Source organism: Ruditapes philippinarum, unplaced genomic scaffold (assembly GCF_026571515.1).
Source record: "Ruditapes philippinarum isolate M1 unplaced genomic scaffold, ASM2657151v2 ctg14906_1_1_1_1, whole genome shotgun sequence".
In the NCBI taxonomy this organism is placed as follows: domain Eukaryota; kingdom Metazoa; phylum Mollusca; class Bivalvia; order Venerida; family Veneridae; genus Ruditapes; species Ruditapes philippinarum.
In genome coordinates this window covers 37,025-60,945 of record NW_026856254.1, presented here as the reverse complement: position 1 = coordinate 60,945, position 23,921 = coordinate 37,025, and the positions used below count along the sequence as shown (strand labels likewise).

The window sequence follows — 23,921 nt, the reverse complement described above, 5'->3', positions numbered from 1 at the left end:
TATCCTGTTTATTCCAGCAAAGGTTCCATACAGTACTAGGAAAAGTATTTAAATATACATGTATGTATATCAAATATGAGACTCTCTAAGATAACAATCTTTGAGAACAGTGTATGAACAACTGGTGAGAGACGCCTGTTACTGTTTCACCAATACAAAGAAATCTCATTACCGTCTTAGAAGTACTAGCAAATGATCAGTTTGGTCTATTAGTCCTATTATCAGGATGCCAGAGAAGACAATTATAATTATAGGAACGATATGAAATACTGCTGAAATATGACATGACGGAGAATGCTTCGTTTTGGAATGTATAATTTGATATCGGGAATGTTTGCAAATGACAATACGTTCATCTATTATAATCAAAACGTTTTTATATTTATTATAAAGATATAAGTTCAAACTACTAATGGAGGTTTTAGGTAATATTCTACACTTCATATGGTTAGTTAGGTCAAATGTCTTCATAACATAAAACTTATTCTTTCTTTCTATACGATTCATTAAACGTTATTCACTTTAACCAAAAAATGTTTGATACACTGAAATGACTGGTTGCTTCTCTATTATATGGTCAAAATCAAAAAGTTAAAAAGATGTTTCCGCCATTATAAAATTGATCGTAAACTCTCCAATTATTTTATTTATTCTGAGTTTATCTGAAGATTATCTGAGGTATCAATCATTCCATCATCCCCGCCTCTAGACATTTGATGAAGAAAACATGTAACTAATGGTCTGTAAGATACAGCCATCTGTATCATGTTAGAGATAAATTTAAATGTTACAAGTACGTGTTGGAATAAATTCATTCAACACAGCTTGTCAAAGTTTTAATTTATTTTTTTTGATGAATAAAATGGCAAAGTCACAATATTGTTTTAAGATATTACAGCACATTGCCTTTGTTATTTAAACACATAAGTTGCTGATAATGTTGAAGACAATAGATTTACGTTATGAACCATACATTATATATTTTTATTTTTAATTAAGATAAAAAGATGAAAACTGCTTGAGGAGTAAATAATTAACAAGACTTAGTGTTATAAACTGTACATCATGATAAAGAAGACAACATTGGCAGGCTATGGATATTTATTAAATGCCTTATACCAACGTTTATCAAAGCTATCAGAAGTAAAGTCTAGTTCTTATACACACAATAATTATGGTACTGTTTTATCTATTTTTTTAATTTTCCCTGTGAAGTTTTAATAGAAAGGGGCGGTCCTCTTCATATATATTGTGTTAAGGAAAGAACATAAAAAGTTTTTACATTGGAATGATGCCATATTGATCATATAGTCTCCATGTGTGTATGTGGCATAACTTCAATATATGTTAAACAATTATGTTCTTAAATATGAGATATGTTTTATATGATTTAAATATAGGACAGTAATAGACAATGTATATTAAAATTATATCATATGTTAGAAAAAATGAGAGATAAAAAATAGTAGCAAGCTTACAGACATTCATGTGTTTGTACGTATTTCGTAGTGCAATATATGAATTATTATAGTAAAAAATAGATATATGTGATTAATGATAGTCTAATGAATTTAATTATCAACATAGAATGGCACATGTTTATTTTACTAGATCAAGTTTCTTTTCACTGCATTAATTATTGCTTTTTAAATTGGAATTACACGAAATATTTGAACTTCAGCTGTAGGGTCTACCTTCTCAGTTAGCTTTATTTGAATGTATTACATTCTTTTTCTATATTAAATTCAACTTTGGATTTTTCAGTGTCTGCTCTGAAGCAATGTTGTCCTAAACTAGTCTACCGATGATTGTTGTTAGATTTTTCATATAGTTGGAATCAAATCTGCTGACACGATAAAATCGTAGATGTGAATCGAAATTTTACAAAATAACAATAGAAATAATAATTGTAAATTAGTAGTATATTACCAGCACAACTTTCACTTTCTTCGTACTTTCTTCTATTCTCAAGATCTTGATGATTTAGTTTGTATCATTCACATCGAGCTGCTAATCGACACATATTTGGGCAAACTTAATTCAAATACGAGAAATGATATATTCATACAATTTTGAGTGATAAATCTGTGTTTCAAAGGAGGCTTTAATTTCATTTTTGAGGTAATCATTTATGCTAGAATTAACATCAATTGTGTACTTTCTCCTCGTCTTTGTTCCGTCCCTCCTACACGCATTACAGTTTATAAACAAGATCAGGATACTCTTAATCCCATTTTGTGTGATTAATATAGCTCCGTTAAATAGATAATAATTATAAAGCTGCACTGTTTAATGTCTTTTATGTCAAAATAATAAATATTCTCAAAAAAAATATTTACAATGTTAATTTAATACATTTTGGTGCATATAAAGTTAATGTTTTGTTTCAGTTATTAACCTTTATACATGTTACCTTTGTTTTAATAATTTTTAATCACTAACACTGAATACTAAAAACAAGTTACAATTAATAAATGTGTGTAATTGACGTAAATGTGTTGGACTGCGAGAATAATTATGTCCAACATGTGCAATACTGTTTAAAAATTATTGTAGAGTAACATCAAAAAACATTAAATATTCTCATAATTCGTCCATAAAGGTATTTTATTGCGCCGGTCTTTTTGAAACTCGACAAGCATGTTAATTATTTGGTAAATGATATTCCATATTTCAATAGAATTACACTTTAGCTCTTAATGGTAATTAGTTTTAATCCATTAGATTAATTGTTATCGAATTCATGTGAATCCGATTTTATAAAACGTTAGAAAAGTTTAGACAGTTATTTTCCTCAGTTACAAGCTAAATCACACTGTATCTAATTTTGTTTCATGTTTTAGGTTTTCTATCGAGAGCGCATATGTTATAAAATAACAAAATGATGTTTGATACTATCTGCTTTTATTGTAAATAGCGGATAAGAGCAGTATTAACGACAGAAAATCCATTAAGAGTTTATTAGTTCATTAATTGTGCATGAACAATCATGAACTGTTTTTGTATCAATATCTTAATATAAGAGCGAGGGAATGACGGGCACTTAGAGCTAAGTTCTAAAATTACTGATTGTAAAATATAATATTTAACAAATTTTAAAGTACACGTGTATTTGTACCACGCGTTTAGCTATCTTTGTGTAACAGGTGCTTATCGTAGATATTTCGGCAAAGAAAGGAAAGTTTCTTTTTTACATTTCGTTTTAAGGTAATTTATAATAAAAATATATATTAAATAATTTACTGAATATTGCACCGACCGATTGCTGTTTGAAATGGGCGTGTCTCGTATCACAATATTCCACGTGTTAATTCCCCTATATTTTTTATTACAATACAGATTCCCAACATTTCCATCATAATACCTACCGGTATGTGTTCGTTTCCCGATATTTCCGTCATAATACCTACCGGTATGTGTTCGTTTCCCGACATTTCCATCATAATACGTACCGGTATGTGTTCATTTCCCAAAATTACGGTAGTTACCAACTTATATACTATAAAAGCAATTATTATAGACTAAGACATTGCAACCTTACAAAGTTCGTTTGATAAGACGGATTGACAGTTTTTGTAATCATGTATTGATGTTCTCCTAATGCTTAACTTTCTTATATCAACTGTTTAATATTTCGTCGTGATATATTTTCAAATTGCGTGTATATATATATTATAACCTTCAATGTTTCAAGTAAAAATTGGAAAGAAAACATCTGAAATGCGCATTTAATAGTCACTTGTGTATCGCTTGGCTCAAACTGTACTTTGATTTTATGGTGAATTAAGGTATCAAGAAATCAATTTTGTCGCGCGTTATTTGTTACTTTTACATAAGTACATATTTCTCAGCAGAGTAGATATACGGTTTCAATTTTTAAAATTGTAATTTCCGCAACCACGGTAAGTGATGCATACATTAACTTTCTATCCCTTAAATATGGCTGTCTCCCCTTTACTACAAATAACGTAACACTAACATATATTTCGCCTGGAAGCGCTGCGCAATAGCTACGAGAGACCGTTTATTACAACAAAACCATACAAATATATCAATATTTGTGACACTTCATGTATACATATGATAATGCACGTTACATTAACAGTATGATAAAATATCTCTCAATAATAAACATCCGCGTCATCGGAATACACGACGTCCAGGACAACACACAGAGAATGTTAATCTGATAAAACCTGTGTCCAATTTAACAAGTCCAGTGCCTTCCTCAGTGGCGTGTGTGGACTTCACACGAAAATATTAAATAATATAATATGAATTGCCTAACAACCTTTCAACTAAAACAACTTATGACAAGATATCATCAAAATTTGCATTTAATAACCACTATTTATTCATGTATTTATTCTTGAATTTTTTAAAGCACATGTTTATTAGCCGTGGTGCACGCTTTCTAACCTACAGATTCTTTCATCGGTGACATGCAGTGTGCCTGTTAACATTTCCCAGCAATAACCGAGCCAAAGTGAAGTTTGTGCTGGAATCCAATTGCACTTTTCTTCTGCTACCACAAAACCAAGTTTTAGTAACAACTCATGTACATAAATACTAAAAGATTTTGCAACGCTAAAATCATTGTATCCGCCCATACCGTCATATAAAACATGACTAACTTTTGGCCCCTTGATCGCACATGCCGTACTGGTATTCTCATTAATTTAGTAAAAATGAAACCTGCTGTAGATATTCCTAATGGGAGCACATTATAAATGTAAAAATGTCTTTCTCCTTCATTTTCCCAAGAAAAATCCAAGTATTCGCTATGATTCTGAAATATTTCTATTATGTGATAAGCAGACTTCAAATCAAAATCTCCTTTTTTGATAATATTTGAAGCCACTGAAACATCTTCATATTTAAATTTGAATTTAACCAAATGTGGATTTATATGCCGACAGTCTAAAACTAACCTGGGTTTTCCCGATTTTCCGAATGCTACTGTCAAAGGATTTACTACGGCAGGAATATACAATGTAATAAATTTTAGAAATACAACCTTTATGCAATTACTTTTTAATCTCCCCTTTAATAAATTCCGGATTTTCACTAGCAGACTTGTTATTCTTCTATATGCAAGTATTAGGTATATAATGTTTTGAAAGGCAACTTATACCCCTGAGTAATGACGGTTCTCATATTATCATCAATTCTGATATTTTCCCACTCATTAATACATTTTTTCAATCGCCAAACTGGCGACGCGCTTTCGTCTTATGTTACTTTTAGAAATCAATCTCTCTTCTAAAAATAAACTGTGTCATTTGTATCCTTTTTGCATATACTATTATTACAATCAAGAACAGAAAGACTACTTATCTTTTCATTCGTTTTGTCAGCACTTGTATTTCTACACTCGTATTTCCAATGCCCTGGCTGGCCACATGCGAAACATAGACCTGGTCGGGTTGACCTGCTAGTTGTGACTGTTCCAATCTGCGACTGACTTCTGTGGCTGAGTCTCCACTGACGCTGTACGACCATACGGTGAAAATCTCTTGAAACCGGAAAATGGACGTTAACTTTTCCATTTTCTGTTGGCCCTGGATTCAGCATGAGCTAACTTTTTCTCGTCTTCGGAGTCCGAAGCAAGTGAGTTGCTTTGGTATTTCTTGACTACTGACCAACCCAACTCCGAGAAGTATGCTATTCGAATGAGTTTTTGACGATTAGAAAGTAAACTCAAACCTTCGGAAATGTATTCTGACGCTCCGGACAAGTCCATTTCAATGACTTTTGAGGCCGTCACCTTCAATGCATTGCTGACCTTCACGTTGAACTTAAACTGGTCTTCACAACTTTTCCGCTTGAAAACATAATTGTCATTTTGCAAAATATCCTGCTGAATTTTGCTTATTTGAGTATCAGAAATTGCTTTCTGACTTTTTAAAATCCTTTCTTCTATTAAGGCTAATTTTGACGACATCAAATCCTCTATTCTATCCATTATATCGCGTTCATCTATTGACTGGTCCCCCGTAGCCATTATCGATTTTGGAAATTTTTAAAGCACGTGTTTATTAGCCGTATTGCACGCTGGAAACTGATACCTGTAACTCTATATATATACCTATCTCAATTTAATCATAACATTCATTTCGATTGGTCAGTTTGTAATACAACAATCAAACATTGGTCAATCTTTAACTCAATCGTAACGTGCAGACATAACTTCACCGCACGGCAAAGTAAAAATTACAGGCTGATGCATCAGAATCGCAGTCACCATTGAACCCTGCCTGATCGTAAGAGGGGACTAAACGGGTTCGAAATATTTGGGTCTATGCATCTCTTAGCTCCAGGTTTGCCAAAATCATCATTCCTGTGTCGACCCGCCAAATGATCCAAACTGTGTTGGTACGCCGTAAAACTAAATAAAACAAACCTGATTCTAACACGTGTTTACTTATTTTCTAAGATGTCTTCAAATTTGCTGCAGGGCTTCGTGTTGCTCATTATCGTCATAGATAGTTTTATAAATGCTTTAATGAAGTGGCTAAAAAGGCAGTTAATGCTTCATCTTGGCAAGAGAAGACAAAAAATAGAAGACCCTAGCTGTGTTTTATACATTCTATAATGAGGTTAAAAACTGAACAGAATCTCAGATAACTGTGACATTAAAAGGAATTCAAACAACACGTTTACACTTGACAATGTTCTTTTTTTGTTTGTTTATGATACCAATAAAATGTGAGCACTGCGAGAAATGCATTTTGAATGGTCACATTGTTTTCAAAAATGTCATTCTAGCACCAAAATACCCAAACACAATCATTCAACTTGACGAGCAGCTACACTCTTGTTTTTTACCTTCTGTTCCAAAGGCAGGATTGATCCATTTTATCAATTCAGAAGTTTGAGGGTTAATTTGTTCATTGGGTGGTTTGTTTTTTGTTAAATGTTTCGGAGACTTCTCGAATAATTTGACAGAGGCGCCAGATAGTGATCGTTAACCGAATCTCTTGTGAAATATTATTTATAAATCTAATTAAAGTGATAAATTAATATACGCAAGTCGTTTATCACTATCCAATCATACAGCATATAACTAAACCTTTACTACTTAACATGACCGGAAAGCTTTCAAAATAAAACAATAATCAATTGTATTATCTACGTCAAATGACCGGAAATGGAAATCTTTACTCTGGCGTTTCTCAATTATCGTCTGATCATTGAAAAATTGTAAATTGTTGTTATTTTTTCCACTGCTTTTTCTCTGCCAGGGGAAATAAATCTAGATAAACACAATCTTTAGTGAAAAGCGTTTAATATAATTAGTACCAACATGTTTTATAATTATTTCTAGCCAGATGTTTAATTAGTTGATATGATGTGTATTGCATATATTTTCATACATAGGAACTACTTGCAAGATAATTGTTTGAGCGTGTTATTTTTCTGAGGAAAACGGGTATATAAATAGAACGAGATAATGAATATTGCAGAAAGGACGAAATTGATTAATGTTGCTAACACTGCAACTTTGGTCCAAATTAATACGATACAAAAAATTGCCTGGTTAAGAAACCGAGGTTGTCCATCTTTTAATTTATATTTTCTTATTTTCATGGTTGGGTTTTGAGTCACAGTAAAGGTCATTGTCCACTTTCCAGGTTATGACTCCTGGGGCTCCTCCGCGCATTATTGTAGCAGGCACCTGCTTAGAACACAAATTGTCCGTAAGCTCACTGGATAGCTTCAAAAATATCATAAGTCATTTGCGGGATTTGAACCTATAGCAGTAAAAGGCAAGTGATGGGAAGCTTAAGACGTTCGCCATTAATCAAAATCCTTACAGACATTCCTGGTATGACTGTCCTGTACACACACAGGCTTCACTCACAAGTTTTTATATTCATAACAGAAAGTTTGCAAATTTTGAAAAATGATAATAATTATTATGGATAATTATATTCAGTTTTGATTTTCTCCAAATTATCCATCTTGGACCAAGCACTCAGGTTTGTGCCTCTCATTTAAATTCGCTTATTATGTGTCTTATTCTAATACATCACCTACAATCAAAGAATAATAATAATACATTGTTGTATTAGCAGGTACAATGACCAGTGTGTGTTCAAAGTCGTGAACATAGCGTGCTAAAACTAATCTGAAAACATACAAGAACATTAGTGGTCAAATTGATTGTTTATTCTTGCAAACGAAATGCAAAGGTAGTAAAGAATACAATTTTGTTCAATACATATAGTATATTATTTATTTTCCATTGTGAATTCTTAGCAATACATTTATTTGTTCAACTGAAGATAAACAGTCAAATATAGAACATAGGATATGAATTTGATTTATAGCTTCGTGGTCATGGAAGAAATAACAAACTTATGGTCTCACAGAATTGTCACTTCTGACATATACAAATATCACGCACCCTTGCTTTCAACGTGGGTATTAATGTCCGGCATGATTCCCTGAATTTCTTCACAAATATTGCGTACACAATCGGATTGATCATATGATTGAAAAAATAGATCCTGAAGAAAAATGAAAACCACGAAAATTCACTAGGTGACATGTTGACAATTTCTGATACTTTAAGAGCGAGAATTAGATGAGTTAAGTAAGTTATTATAAAAACAATCGTCAGTACAAACCAAACTAATGTTTTGGTTGGAAACCGAGTAGTTCGTATAATTGGAGTCTCACTGCGCAAGCTCTTTGAACTTAGTTGTTTGGACACTTTCTTCCGATTTGTGTTTTTCGGACTCGGTGAATTATTCTCGAAGGTAACAGATTGTTTTTGAAACGCGTCTTTTTCTTCTGTGTTTTCCCTATAGATGTCTAACAGACGTTTGGTATTGACGGCGTCCAGATTTATTGCATTTGGATCGTAAACGTCTGAACTATACGTCACTTCGTATAAAGAACTTTTGCGTAACAGAGAAATAGCTTTTATCTGTTTGATAGCTTCTTTCATGACAAATACGTATAGAACCACGTAACAGCACGAAATACCTATCAATAAAATTATAAGAACAATTTTATATATCTTTCTCCATATAGAATCTCGGTATTTATCTTCTGTTTCGCATAAATTGATTTCGGTAAATCCTCCGTAGATGTTCGTCATATTTTCCCGCTTTATTCCGCACATAATGGTCCCTGGAACTGCCAAAAAGAGCGGGAAAACGAACCCAACGATAAGCAGTATTTGAACAGCAAGTCTTGGGGTTAGTTGTTTTTTGAAAGGCTGTACAACTTTACGGTATCTGTCCACTGAAATTACTAGTAGCGACAAACACGATGCCGTCGAAACAAATACATTAAAGAAACACTTCACCTTGCAGGACACCTCGTCTCCAAATGCAAAATAACTTCTTTGTTTAATCATTTCTGCTGGAATTAATGTAAAACACGTGATAATATCTATAACACCTAATGTTAGAACAAATACTTTAAAGTTATTTCGTTTATAATCACGACTCAGAGAAAACACTAGAATAATTATCAAATTTCCGACAATTCCAAACACAGTAAAGAAGCCAAAGGTCACGGTCAGTGGTAACAGAGCCTCGGCATAGCGATTGTTGAGTTGCTGTAGCGTCTCTGTTCTGTTAAAATTATTTTGTAAGGGATCTTCAGGAGAAACTGTAACACTCATTTTGTACATACACTTGGTCAAAATTAAAAAATTTCAAACCTGGTGCCTCTACTCTCCTGTCTCTTTTCTTTTACTTAAACTGCGCTTTGGGAAGAGCAGATCTTTGTATATTCTACAGATAAAACACCTTTGTCGTCTGTATTTTCAATGTATAAGCACAAGCATTTGTTTGGTCTGCAGTGTGTCTTTATTCTTTGCCCATCGAACTCTGAGCTCATCTATATTACAAGCATCTTAGTTTGTCGTCATAGTCTGAAAATTCAATATCTGATCTAGTTTTACCAGTAGATCACCGTATGCGTTGGTCCCCTTTAAGTCTTTTTTTATCATCACCAAATTTATGAAAATTTAATAAATCATCGAAGAAGTCATATTGCGCAATTATGCATTAATATAACATTGTTGTTCTACTAAACTTCAACTCTATTACTGCAATACCTGGAATATTGCTGTATTCAGCCTGAGTAACATCGTAGATTTCCGTGTTGTTCCGTAATTATCTGTGTTGTTTCGTATTAGTCCGTGTTTCTCTGTGAAAACAATTATTATTGCATCACATCATTCTGTTCAAAAAATGAAAAAAATGATTTAGATTTAAAAATATTATATATTATTTGCAAACAATGCATTATTAATCCAAATCATTAATCAAAACTAATCATAAATTATATTTCGTCCCATTACTTAAGGATAGATTCCCTGTACATTCGTCATTTGTTTAATTTTTGACTTCTATGAATCAAAAGATTATCAATTTATGAAGTAAAAATAAAAATTCTTCTTTATAAAGTGAATAACCATACCAGCAAATCCATAGTAACTAAAATATGCTGATTTTTACTAGTTGTTCAACCATTGATTACCATAGTAACTAAACTTCCGTCAAGTTAAACAAAGTATTTAGATGAAAGAAGATCGTTTGTTTGGTCACTTTTCTCAACGAAAAGTAGTTCATTTATTACGCTACTTACAAGTTCGAGTGGTAAGTGGGACTCTCTTCCGGTTAGTATACCTATATAAAGACGAAATAAGTATGAAATATCAGATAGTATCTTCTTGTAAGTCCAAACCACTTCACGAACAAAGCATTAACAATTGGTTCTCAAAACACTCTCATAGAACACAATCCAACATCTTCAAACAATCGAAAGAACATCATAATACACCAATTCTTTGAATAATTTATATTTCTTTATATAATTATTATCCAAAAGAGTTTTAAAATAGTATTATATTATATAGTGAAAAATGAGAATAAAGCTTCCGTGTTGAACTTTAATTAGCTCGTGTAATGCATCATTCATGAAATAGTTGTTAAATGTTTTAGTAAACAAACCTTTAACGTGTAACACAGAGTTGAACAAGTGTACACATCCGAGGCATATACTTTACTCTTTTTAAATCCGAGTAATTGTGTCACTTCACTAATTCAGGTCAAAGAGACAAAATGTTAAATATGTTTAATCATTATATCTAGCGATAGCCACAATATGAACCGTCAAACGTGATTGAGTGCGATCATCATGATTCGTGTTATATTTATGCGGTTACTGATGAAATATAAAGAGAGGAAAATATTGTTTGTTAAACACTTGTTATAAGTGTAATAAGTGTTTAACATTCTCGTCTGGTGAATCTAACATTTTAAATATGTTACACTCAAACTTAAATTGGATAATTTATGTTCCTTATACATGTACATGTATTTTAAAAAGAATTCGCCGTCTTTCATGTATATAATGATATACATAATATATTCTAACGCTAATTAGGCATCCTATAATTTGATTTTGAATTAAATGAATGATCTACTGTTCAATATGTATAACTATATAAGTGTCTTGTGGATACAATCTTAATGTCACTTGGTTACAAAAATGTATTTTAGTATTACGTGAAATCCAAGCGCATTCAGTATAAATAAAACGCAGCTACAAATGACGTTCGTCACGTAAATTCTTTATAAATGTTACGTGACTACAACGTACGTTCAAGCAATATAACCTGCAATATAAGTTTCACATTTCAACTGTCTTTTTTTTCCGTCCAATATAGGTGGCACGTTGCTAGAAAGTTAGAAACAGCGTTCAATGTTAGCACTGAACTGGATAGTTAGATCTATTTGGTTCCAAAGACTGTTCTATAATACGTGTCACATTGTTAAAATCAGCGTTCATTGACACGTGTCACGTGACTATGAATTGAATTGGTTACATTTTACCGAACAATGTCATGCCAGATCAAAAAGCCTTCTTGATGAGCGTTACGCTACTATACCTACAGCGTGCAACATTATTGTGACATGGTATAATACTATTCAGCGTTCAACATAATATTTTATTTCCAAAAAGTCAGTATTTAATGCATATCATGCTTCATCTAGCCTCGATTTATTTTTAGAATCCAAAGTTCCATATCAAATCCTTCAAGTAACAAAGTTCTGTCAAAATGTCAAAAATGGTGGTGTAAAATAAAGAGGTCACTAAATATTGTTTAAAACAATATAATATTAAATTTTATTGGACTCGTACAGAGTCGGCTAGCGCCTCGTCCAATATAGATTTGACAGTTGTGTACTCGTCCAATAGAATCCTGTATGTAGGTATGTTCCATATGTTAGATTTATTAGTGACACGTGCCCACAAACATCGCTTATCAAACTTGAATGTTTCTTTTCACGAGTGTTTGACTGTACCAGCATTAGATATATTATTACTGCCAAATTTTATTTATCACTCAGTATTATAGATTATAAGATATTTTAAGATTTTCTTTATATTGTTCGCGTTCTTTAATTTGATTTACTATACTATAAAAATTGTTGATATGCATGCAGTAATTCCTCTTTTGTATCTGTTGAGTTTTACACTTGGGTTTCTTTCTATATTGAACAGAACAGAACAGAGTAGAACAGAACAGAGCTATTCTGTTCTGCTGTAAACCGAAAAAACTAAACACGCTATATAATCATTTCAATACCTTAAACATTTACAGCACACCTGGCATTTATTATTAATTAGTTTAATATAGGTCAAACTGGTGTGAAATACAAGATTGAAAATAGAATGCCATCATCGGTCAGAAAGTTGAACCGGATAGAATTATGTAAAATTATGCAAAATAATAAATTTTCGTAATCTTTGTTTATCATATGACTATTCCTGTAGAAATAATTTAATAAACATGTATGACTATATTCAGCAGCTTAAGAGCGTAATGTATGCATTTATCTTTTTAAAACAAGTATATACGTGTTAATGTAATATGTTTTAAAGAATACGAACAAAATGAACAACTGTGAAACATCAAATGTTACAAGACCATAAAAGCATAGCATACAGAGAAAAAACTTACACTGAAAGTTTAACCAGGGACATTAATTGACATCCTTAATTGACAATTGTCAATTAAGGTCCGTGGTTTAATTAAACATGCTTATCTTGCACCTTGATGTGCGAAATATACACAGAATTACCGTAAACTATAGTTACAGACCACCACTAGTTTTTGTTTTCTTTAAAAAAATATAATAGTTTCCTATGGTGGCACTTATTTCTGCCACCAGATAACCATGTAACTAACTAGTTAATTAAGAGGATAACTAGTTACGTAACTAGATTTTTTTAATAAATAAAAGATCATAACGGGAAATAAATGCATGTTAGTGCCTACAACTGCCATCCTTTTATCATTTTACCAGCTTAATGTTAAGATGTTAACTAGTTACGTAACTAGTTAACCTCTTAATTAACTAGTTAGTTATATGGTTATCTATTGGCAGAAATATGCCACCATAGTTTCTAAATCGCGATTTTTCTATTCCTGTTACAGGGAGAAATTAAGTTTATTTCGGAAGCTAAAAAAGACCTTTTTGAGTCGAGTAATGGTAATTTGTAATAAATCATTTTAGTTTTGGAAATGTTCAATCAGATATCTAGGCATTGAAAAAATACACTACATATTTTTAATTTGTCTAAATTTATCTTAAATAGTCACGTGACATGGTTATAATGACTTAACCTATAGCTCTTCAGCGCTTCTTATGTAAAATTCTTCCAAGTATAATTTCCACTAACCGTAAATTATACCATACCCAGACTATGGTATAATTTTTAGTTTTGAAAATTCGTTTTTCGGGAGGTTTTTAAGCATAAAAAGGTCACCCTTTATTATGGTATTTAATTTTCGCAAACCCAAAAAAATCGTTTAACGCCCCAGAAAAATCTCGGGGAGGTTAAAAGGGAAAGAAAGGTCACTGTTTTTTGGGAAAAATTTATTTCAAACCCCCGAAATCCCTCAACCCCAGCAGAAGTCTCGGGGGAGCGTTAAGGGCATAAGAAAAAGGGCACGTGATTTTTTGGGATAATTTTTCGCAAACCCAAAAAATCGTTAACGCAGCAATTGGGTATATCTATTACATAAATTTTATCCCTGTCTATTCCGATACTATGTCAGATAATTGCCCTGGAGATTATGTTCCCGAAGTTCCATCAACGGATCATCAATCTTATCTGCGTAATCTAATCTAGCGACATCTAGCGTCCCAAGAACTGGCGCAAAAATAATTAACTGAAATATTACAACGGAACACTTCTATCTTACTTGCATTATTTTCCGTTGGTAAATGTTCCTCATTAAAAAATTTCCTGTAAAAAGTATGCAATTATTTCCTTTTAGTTTAGTTTACATTATCTCTTATACAGTGAAACGGTGGCTTAGAGTGTGTTCTTACCAAAATATCAAAGACAAAATTTACAGTAAGATTGTTTCAATGTTCTTGTAATTATATCTAGAGTGTGTTATTTAAATGACATGAAATTATTAACTAAACAGTATAAAACGGTCCCTAACAAGAAATTCAACTGTTGTTTTAGATGGAGTTAACGCATTTCCACTCATTTGGCGGATGTTTACAAACATTTTTTTTCCAGTTAGTTACTTGGCAACCCCAAAACCAAAATTTTAGCTTTATATTCTCTTTCTTTTTTTAGCAAATTGTTTTAATTTTTAGGTTTGAAAAAAAAATTTTCTTTTCTCTTTAAAAATCTTCAAAAATTTCAGGGCCCTTTTAATTTTTGACTTAAAATAGTAATCTTTTGATTATTTTTTGGGGGTGGTAAGAAAAGCGTCCTTTAGAAAGTTTGGGAAAAATCTGTACAGAAAATGGAAAAGGTTTGTCACCGTTTAGACCGGGGCAAAACCCCCCCGAAAAGGCACAAAACAAAATTTTCAACTTTCGGACAACGGAATGTCCCCCAAATTTGGGTTTTAATTTGGGGAAAAATAAAAATTTTTGATCATTTACCTCCAAAAGCAATTTCCATAGATTATAGAATCTAGAATCCAAACAGATAAATTTTGAGCCGACGGTAGGTCACTGACAAAGGTCACGATGTAATGATATAATCATGGTGACTTTGATATACACTATGATATACAATATGGTCATTTATAATTATCTCCTCTAACTTGATATAATTCATATCAGTCACCGGTAATTTCTAATCCTGGACTGCAATTATAATACATGCATGAATAGCAATTATTCCAGCCAGGTGATATTAAACTTTACCATTCCCTAGGGATAACTGAGGTTGATATTTTTGCACGTTATAGTGGAAATAACGCACTAGTTTTATTAAAGTTTTGGAGAATATTTTTGATTATAAACGAATAGCAAATTTATCACACGCTAAAAAGCAAAGAGGTTGATGAAACATAATACACTTTAAACAAAAGTAAAAATTAATACAAAATGACATACATTATTCTCACAAAACTAATTAATTTGATTAACACAAAAGGCAAATTACATTTATTGTTTACAATTAATTGAAAGACTAAATTAAAACAACATTAAATAATAGAAAATAGAAAAAAAGTATTAGATACTTTTTGAACGAAAGACTATATCAAAAATAAAAGAAATAGTAATGATTCTATTTACCGCTTTTTTAAATAGTTGAATTTTCTAAGTTCCTAATTGTTAATCTATGTTCCAATGTTCCCGGATATAATACTCCACCATCTAATCGCCTGATTATTATAGCTGAGAGATTTCCATGCTTCGTTAAAGAGACGAGTTATTCTATGAATATATAATTTTTCCAATATATATGATTCTTATCACTCATCCGTCACCACTCGAGTTTGCCATTTTGATTGAAATACTTAATGGCTTTTACTAGTTCCATGTTTCATAATTCATAAACATCTGGGATGAGAAACATATTTATAATTAGTATATACACAAAGATGGTATATGTTAGTTTACACTTCAACTGATATATAATATAATATATACTGAGAATTTTCCCAGGTTCTTGGGCAGTGAAAAGGCTAATTTGCAGAAAAATTTATTCTGCTTTATTGAGCATAAAGAACCACACATTGCCCTGTATTTAAAAGAAGCATAAATACGATCAAAATACGAATTACTCGACAATATATTGGTGCTTACTCATATTTCAAATAATACGAGAAAACAGATTAATCTGTACGTTACGTACAGTCAAACGCTCTGCCAAAGGAGTGCATCGTTCATTTATATGTCTTATATATACATCCGATATTGAAATTTAAGGCGTGTAGGTATATAAAGATAATTTCAGGTAAATAATAATAATAAAAAAAAAAAAAATAAAAAAAAAAATAAAATCCAACAAGACCAAACGTTATGCGTACGTTTGACGTTAAAATTATAGTATGTCACACCAAATTTGAACATTTCATTTTTTATTAATTATAATAGTAAAGTAATCAAAGTTAATGTCAATAATGTCATATTAACCCTGGAGTCAGTATCTCTAGTCATGATTTATGTTCTTTCTGACGTCATTTAGGGTTCGTCTCAGTATTGATTCATAAGCTTTCGTTATATATCAAACATTTGTTTTGCCCACAATTCTAACAAGATAAACGTTAGACAAGTACAAGACCGTAAAAGAAAAAAAAATTCTATTTCAACAACTTTTTTTCGACTTTGTTTAATTCACAAAAATGTGTGTAATTGTAGCATTGTCAGAGAGACGAGCGTGTCACTGTAACATGTTATAAAGCGTCAATTACTTCTTTAAATACTGATGGAATGTATTCAAAAATATTTATAATTATAGAATTCTTATAGAAGATTCAATTCAGGCATTCCATTTAAATAAATATTTTTCTAAAATGAACTTCACTAAAACAAATGACTTATTTTAGCACGAAATTTACGAAAGTTTCTTGTTACATATCCCATATAATTATGTCTTAACTCGTGTATGAGTCACGTATAATTTAATTCGAATATTTTCATAACATGACAAATGCACTGTTATTCCTTGTCCGCACTTTTACTTACGTACAAGATACCTGTGGGAGTTACTGTGTACATAGAGAAATCGAAATTCATTTATCCAGGGAACGATTGAAATAAATTTATTAATATAGTGCTCGATATAAAATGGCATACAACTTATTTAAAATATGAATTTATTGATTGAGGTTTAAACCGGAAGTCATTTATGTATGTTTTTATCTTCTGTTTATATAGCCTAGACATAGACGTGGACGTTGTTTGATTTTATTATAAGACTATTTTATAGATTTATCGCCAGTTCTTTGGTTATATACACTTGCTGATCAGTTTTCCTTAAAAGAAAAAGCCATATGAACACATCTGCGGATGTTTCAGAATTCAAAGTTTTACCAGTTCTTGCTAAATGTTGAATTCTGCTTAAGTTGGTCTGGGGTGTGGGGGACCATGGACGGTAGCTTGCAATCACCATTATCGTCTATGAGCAGGCTCAATCAAGCCAAGTCTGCAACATTTTCAATTATGACATGTTGGGCTTTCTTTGGGAAACTACCCGCCTATATGACTGAAATACTGTAAAATTTAAAAAGGCGTAAAATGAAACAAACAAACAAACAAACTTTCTTTGGGGGTTCTGTTTTTCTCTCATTTAAATCAGTTCGGGGTAAGCGTAATCCTTAAATAAAGTCGCCCATGTCTGAGATTTGAACTTTTATACATATACCCCTCTACCCTTTTAAGTAATTTGATATGCATAGTTGTTGTCAGTCGAGTTCATAAAGAAAAGCTAAATCATAAAACAGTTGGTTCCCTCGACTTGTATCCAATGACCTACAGGGTTGTTATTCTGGATTTGCAATGTTTCATTGACAAACAAATTTACTTTGTTACATTAACGTTAGATTCTTCATTATTTTAATATTTATTGCGAATATGAATCTTGATAAACATGTGCAAAACGTGCAAACAAACACAATTATGAGTTTAATTTTGGATGTTAGTAAAGGCGTATCTAAATTATTAATAAGGAAACGTGACAACATTTAAAATTCAGCCAAACATTTGACATACTCAAATTGAACTGTAATTGAGTCCTGATATTTAAGACAACATAAGCTATATTCATTATCCATATTACAATATATTCATATAATTGAAGGACTGTTTACATTAAAGGCACTGATATGGTAATCAAGTAAATTATTTAATCAATAAGATTACACCGATAAATGTATTATTTCTAGCACAATATCGAGAGTAGGTGCGCAATTTACTATAAGATGGTTAGCATTACTCGTTTTATTACTTATTATGCTGCAATTACTACTTCCGCTAAACGTTCAAATTGTTTTCTAAAAAAAACCATCGTTTTGGCCGGGCTGGTAAATTTACGGGCTGTTTGATATGAAATAAGGAATATACCGATCTTTTGTTAAAAAGTCATCAATGTGAAATAACAAATCATTGGATAATTAATTTTACCAGCTTTACCAGTTAAAATATGTTACAGATGACTAATCCTTGACTACGAGTATTATATAACAATCGCCAGACGTTCATTCAGTCAAATAGCCTTTTTTGAATCTTTTCCTAGATGGATATTTAATGGAGTTCTTTATTAAATACAATCATATCGTTTCATTACAATTATAAACTTCATCATTACAAGCATTGATATTAAACGATTGTGACCACTAGGGCACAGTTGCAGTACTGCTTCATTGCTCGCTAGATGGCGCTCAGCGGATATCTAATTCATCACATAAATTGCGATGTTATCTCTTTATGCGTCCCCTGTGTACATATAATCGAAATTGTTCGCAATGGTACATATTTTAAAAGCATCAAATAAACAATCGGAGATGATTATGTCGATTATAAAACTAATTTAACATTATTTTGAGATATTGGATTGATTCTGTTTTGTTCTATAGCTTTATAATAAAAATAATTCAAAAAATATTTGTGTACATTTTCAACATTAGTTGTGACATAATTTCTAAACACCAGTGGTGGTATAACATCAAAACGACAGTCGTGACAGAACAGTTACTATCACCATGGCAGCAGTCTAGACATAAAAACATCCGTTGTGCCATGATATAAAACTTGTAAGAAGTAAAATAATATCAAAATCATCAGTAGTGACATTATATCAAAACCATCAGTAGTGACATTATATCAAAACCATCAGTAGTGACATTATATCAAAACCATCAGTAGTGACATTATATCAAAACCATCAGTAGTGACATTATATCAAAACCATCAGTAGTGACATGCTATCATCAAAACCATCAGTAGTGACATTATATCAAAACCATCAGTAGTGACATGCTATCAAAACCATCAGTAATGACATTATATCAAAACCATCAGTAGTGACATTATATCAAAACCATCAGTAGTGACATTATATCAAAAACCATCAGTAGTGACATTATATCAAAACCATCAGTAGTGACATGCTATCAAAACCATCAGTAGTGACATTATATCAAAACCATCAGTAGTGACATTATATCAAAACCATCAGTAGTGACATTATATCAAAACCATCAGTAGTGACATTATATCAAAACCATCAGTAGTGACATTATATCAAAACCATCAGTAGTGACATGCTATCAAAATTATCAGTAGTGACATGCTATCAAAACCATCAGTAGTGACATTATATCAAAACAATCAGTAGTGACATGCTATCAAAACCATCAGTAGTGACATTATATCAAAACCATCACTAGTGACATTATATCAAAACCATCAGTAGTGACATTATATCAAAACCATCAGTAGTGACATTATATCAAACCCATCAGTAGTGACATTATATCAAAACCATCAGTAGTGACATTATATCAAAACCATCAGTAGTGACATTATATCAAAACCATCAGTAGTGACATTATATCAAAACCATCAGTAGTGACATTATATCAAAACCATCAGTAGTGACATGCTATCATCAAAACCATCAGTAGTGACATTATATCAAAACCATCAGTAGTGACATGCTATCAAAACCATCAGTAGTGACATTATATCAAAACCATCAGTAGTGACATTATATCAAAACCAAAAGTAGTGACGTTATACCAAAACCATCAGTAGTGACATGCTATCAAAATTATCAGTAGTGACATGCTATCAAAACCATTAGTAGTGACATTATATCAAAACCATCAGTAGTGACATTATATCAAAACCATCAGTAGTGACATAATATCAAAACCATCAGTAGTGACATTATATCAAAACCATCAGTAGTAACATTATATCAAAACCATCAGTAGTGACATTATATCAAAACCATCAGTAGTGACGTTATACCAAAACCATCAGTAGTGACATGCTATCAAAATTATCAGTAGTGACATGCTATCAAAACCATCAGTAGTGACATTATATCAAAACCATCAGTAGTGACATTATATCAAAACCATCAGTAGTGACATTATATCAAAACCATCAGTAGTGACATTATATCAAAACCATCAGTAGTGACATTATATCAAAACCATCAGTAGTGACATTATATCAAACCATCAGTAGTGACATTATATCAAAACCATCAGTAGTGACATTATATCAAAACCATCAGTAGTGACATTATATCAAAACCATCAGTAGTGACATTATATTAAAAACATCAGTAATGACATTATATCAAAACCATCAGTAGTGACATGCTATCAAAACCATCAGTAGTGACATTATATTAAAACCATCAGTAGTGACATTATATCAAAACCATCAGTAGTGACATTATATCAAAACCATCAGTAGTGACATGCTTTCATCAAAACCATCAGTAGTGACACTATATCAAAACCATCAGTAGTGACATGCTATCAAAATTATCAGTAGTGACATGCTATCAAAACCATCAGTAGTGACATTATATCAAAACCATCAGTAGTGACATGCTATCAAAACCATCAGTAGTGACATTATATCAAAACCATCAGTAGTGACATTATATCAAAACCATCAGTAGTGACATTATAGCAAAACCATCAGTAGTGACATTATATCAAAACCATCAGTAGTAACATTATATCAAAACCATCAGTAGTGACATTATATCAAAACCATCAGTAGTGACATGCTATCAAAACCGTAAATCCTGAAATGATATCAAAATTTTGGTTTCGTGACACGATATCAAAATATCCATCGTGACAGCATATATCAAAAGGTCAGTTATAGCATGATATCATTATTTTATGTCGAAACATTATACATTGATATAGTAATAATTATAATGGATGCAAGAACATTAGTTATTAATAATAATAATAATAATAATAATAATAATAATAATAATAAATAATAATAATAATAATAATAATAATAATAATAATAATAATAATAATAATGATGATGATGATGATAATTTATCAGATATACTTACATAAAAAGTAGCATATAATATAATAATATTAATCATTAACAAAAAATATTCAAATTCAATTTGAAACAGTCCAATATTAATGTTATAGATGTCACAATGTCAATAAGGAAAAATTTTGTATTTTTTTTATTAAACAGAAAGACCAAACTACATAGATGACATTTACAGTGATGACAAATGCTTTCCAGTTCAAGACCCATTTAAGGACCATTATGCCTGAGAAAATCTTATTTTTTTATTTCTCAAAAGCTTTTTATTTTACGTGTCCTGTTATAGTTAAAAAAACAACACTACTAATTGGCCAATAACGTGAACCACCTTTGCTTCTTTTGCATTTTTAACAATAAGCAAAATATATTGAGTTAGCATTTTGTATGGAAGTTAAAATACTTTGTTTACATTTTGTTGTTTTTATGACAAATAATTATATATTCAGCATTTCTTTCTTCAGGTGATTATCATGTAACATGTTCCAAAACCATTATTTAAACTGCTGCACTTTCTACAGAATTAACAAAAATATTTGTTTCTGAGGTAAAACGTGTCTTTAATTTTAATAGTACATCCACCGTCCTAGAGTAACTCAATGTGTCCTTTAATTAAATGAAGGAAAATAAACAGATCAAGTTTCATATGATTTCCTAACCTAATCTGTTGAACGGAGAGAATATTAAAACACACAAAAAGAACAACAACAAACGTTGTTAGAAAACCGTTGAGATTTCACTATGACATTTACATGTGTCATAAACAATCATAGTTAAATAAAACAAAGAAATATAGGTCAGCTGATAATCATGTATACTGTAGTCTTGTTAAGAAGAATTCCTTATGGATGTTGTTATAGTTTGAAACAAACATATTTGATGAGGAAAAGACAAAGTGAGAACAATAACACCACGTACAAAGAAAAACTTATGTTTCATGTCACGCTATGAAAACGTCTATTCGATTAAATGTTGGATATATCATAATTTATGGAGCCTTTCTTTAAGCGTATAGAGTCACAGATCGGATACATGTCATAGATATGGCAAACGTGACGAAAAACATTACACTAATTCGTTAAATTATTAGACGTTTCCGATGAAGTTAGAATTTACTGTCAAATCTAATTTAATCTCACATGTAAGAACACAGATTTTTTTTAATGAACGTATTCTTCTTTTATACATGACTGTATGAATTTAAAAACAATCAAATATTTTTAGATATCTCAAGCCATATTATATGTCTGACCACTACAAATTTCAACCGGCAGATAAAAACCGAACAGGTCGATTTCAAAACAATTCCTCGGGAATTTGACTCTCACTTGTGAGTTTGGCCTGAATGAGGTATATAAAGTATCTCATTTATCTAAACGTTTGTGCTCCGGCAGCAATGTGGGCGATTTATTAGTGGGGAATGGCCGATATCTTATTAAGCTCGGTTAGCAAAGGGCTTGACAATCGGCATAGATTCACTTTAATCGGCATTAATAGGGTAGAATTTAGCTGGCAAAATTTAGAGAATAAACCCTTGAAATGTCATACAGCAATCGTTTAAGCAGCGACCTCACCACTGATCAGAGCACGGTACTGTAAGTAGTGGTACAACTTGGTAAGAATGAGCAGTAGAAACTTAAGACTGTGTTTTACTGTTGGTAGCTCAATTTTTTGTATTGTGATGATGAAATCCCATAAACTTTGACTGTTATTATACCAAATTCAAAGCAGGGCAAATCCATTATACAATTTCCGTAGGATACGAGTTGATAACTATGTCGTGAGACGAGTTTCCAATAAAACTGATAATTGTACTAGGAATGATAAAATCAGATAGTTTATATTAGAATAATGAAAGGTTATCATTATGCCACTTCCTATATGTCCACGATAATATCTATTTGGTTGGTTTTCAGACATTATGACAACTATAATGCCTTTTCAAGCCTGTTGTTATCCCTTGGTCGATAAATTGAATACATATATTTTGCAAAAGCAAGTATCTTTGAGAATTTACCGCTCCGGGGATTTACCGCAGACGGACTAATTATAACCCGCATCGTCATATAAAATTTGAGTAATTCAACAACAAATATCGACCATGAAACCATACAATATGAAAATACATGTAAATTATATGTGGTCATGACCGTATAGCAGTGTCAATCTTGAAACATGTATTTTGAAATAAATACAAATGAACGTAGTCTTCCTGCAATGCCCTTCTGTTGAACAGTTTTTATCAGCAACAAGAGCCATATCAACATGGCCATCCCCCGCCGAAAGTGTTTGCTCATTGGAAGAATGTATATGTAGTAGAGCAGAATAATTCAATTTTAAGGTCTTTTGGTAATGAAAACTGATGGCTGAAGTGATAACAGATTCGAAACCTATGTGAATACTGATAGCTGAAAAGAACAAAGGGCAATAACTGAAAAATAATGCAGGGTAGGTTATCATTCTTATGTGCTGCACCCCTCCTCAGTAAAATCTATTCACCTATGAAGTTTCAAGTTGATACCTCAATTACTTTTGAGATAAGCTCCCGACAAAAAAGTATAAAATAACAAAGGGCAATAA

At 31.6% G+C, this 23,921-nt stretch overlaps 1 protein-coding gene across 4 annotated transcripts; it reads right to left on the bottom strand.

The window, feature by feature from the left end:
* Positions 1-8,150: 8,150 nt before the first annotated feature.
* LOC132745979 (alpha-1A adrenergic receptor-like) lies at positions 8,151-11,189 on the bottom strand. Of its 4 annotated transcripts, XM_060735013.1 has the most exons (4): positions 10,977-11,189; positions 10,612-10,652; positions 10,079-10,203; positions 8,151-9,892 (listed from the first exon to the last, which is right to left on the bottom strand). In XM_060735013.1, the coding sequence occupies exon 4, from the start codon at positions 9,647-9,649 to the stop codon at positions 8,381-8,383; it is 1,269 nt and encodes a 422-aa protein (XP_060590996.1). In that variant the 5' UTR covers positions 9,650-9,892; positions 10,079-10,203; positions 10,612-10,652; positions 10,977-11,189; the 3' UTR covers positions 8,151-8,380. The 4 variants fall into 4 exon arrangements, with proteins under 4 accessions (XP_060590996.1, XP_060590993.1, XP_060590994.1 ...); XM_060735010.1 differs by having other exon boundaries at positions 8,151-10,203; XM_060735011.1 differs by having other exon boundaries at positions 8,151-10,170.
* Positions 11,190-23,921: the final 12,732 nt, after the last annotated feature.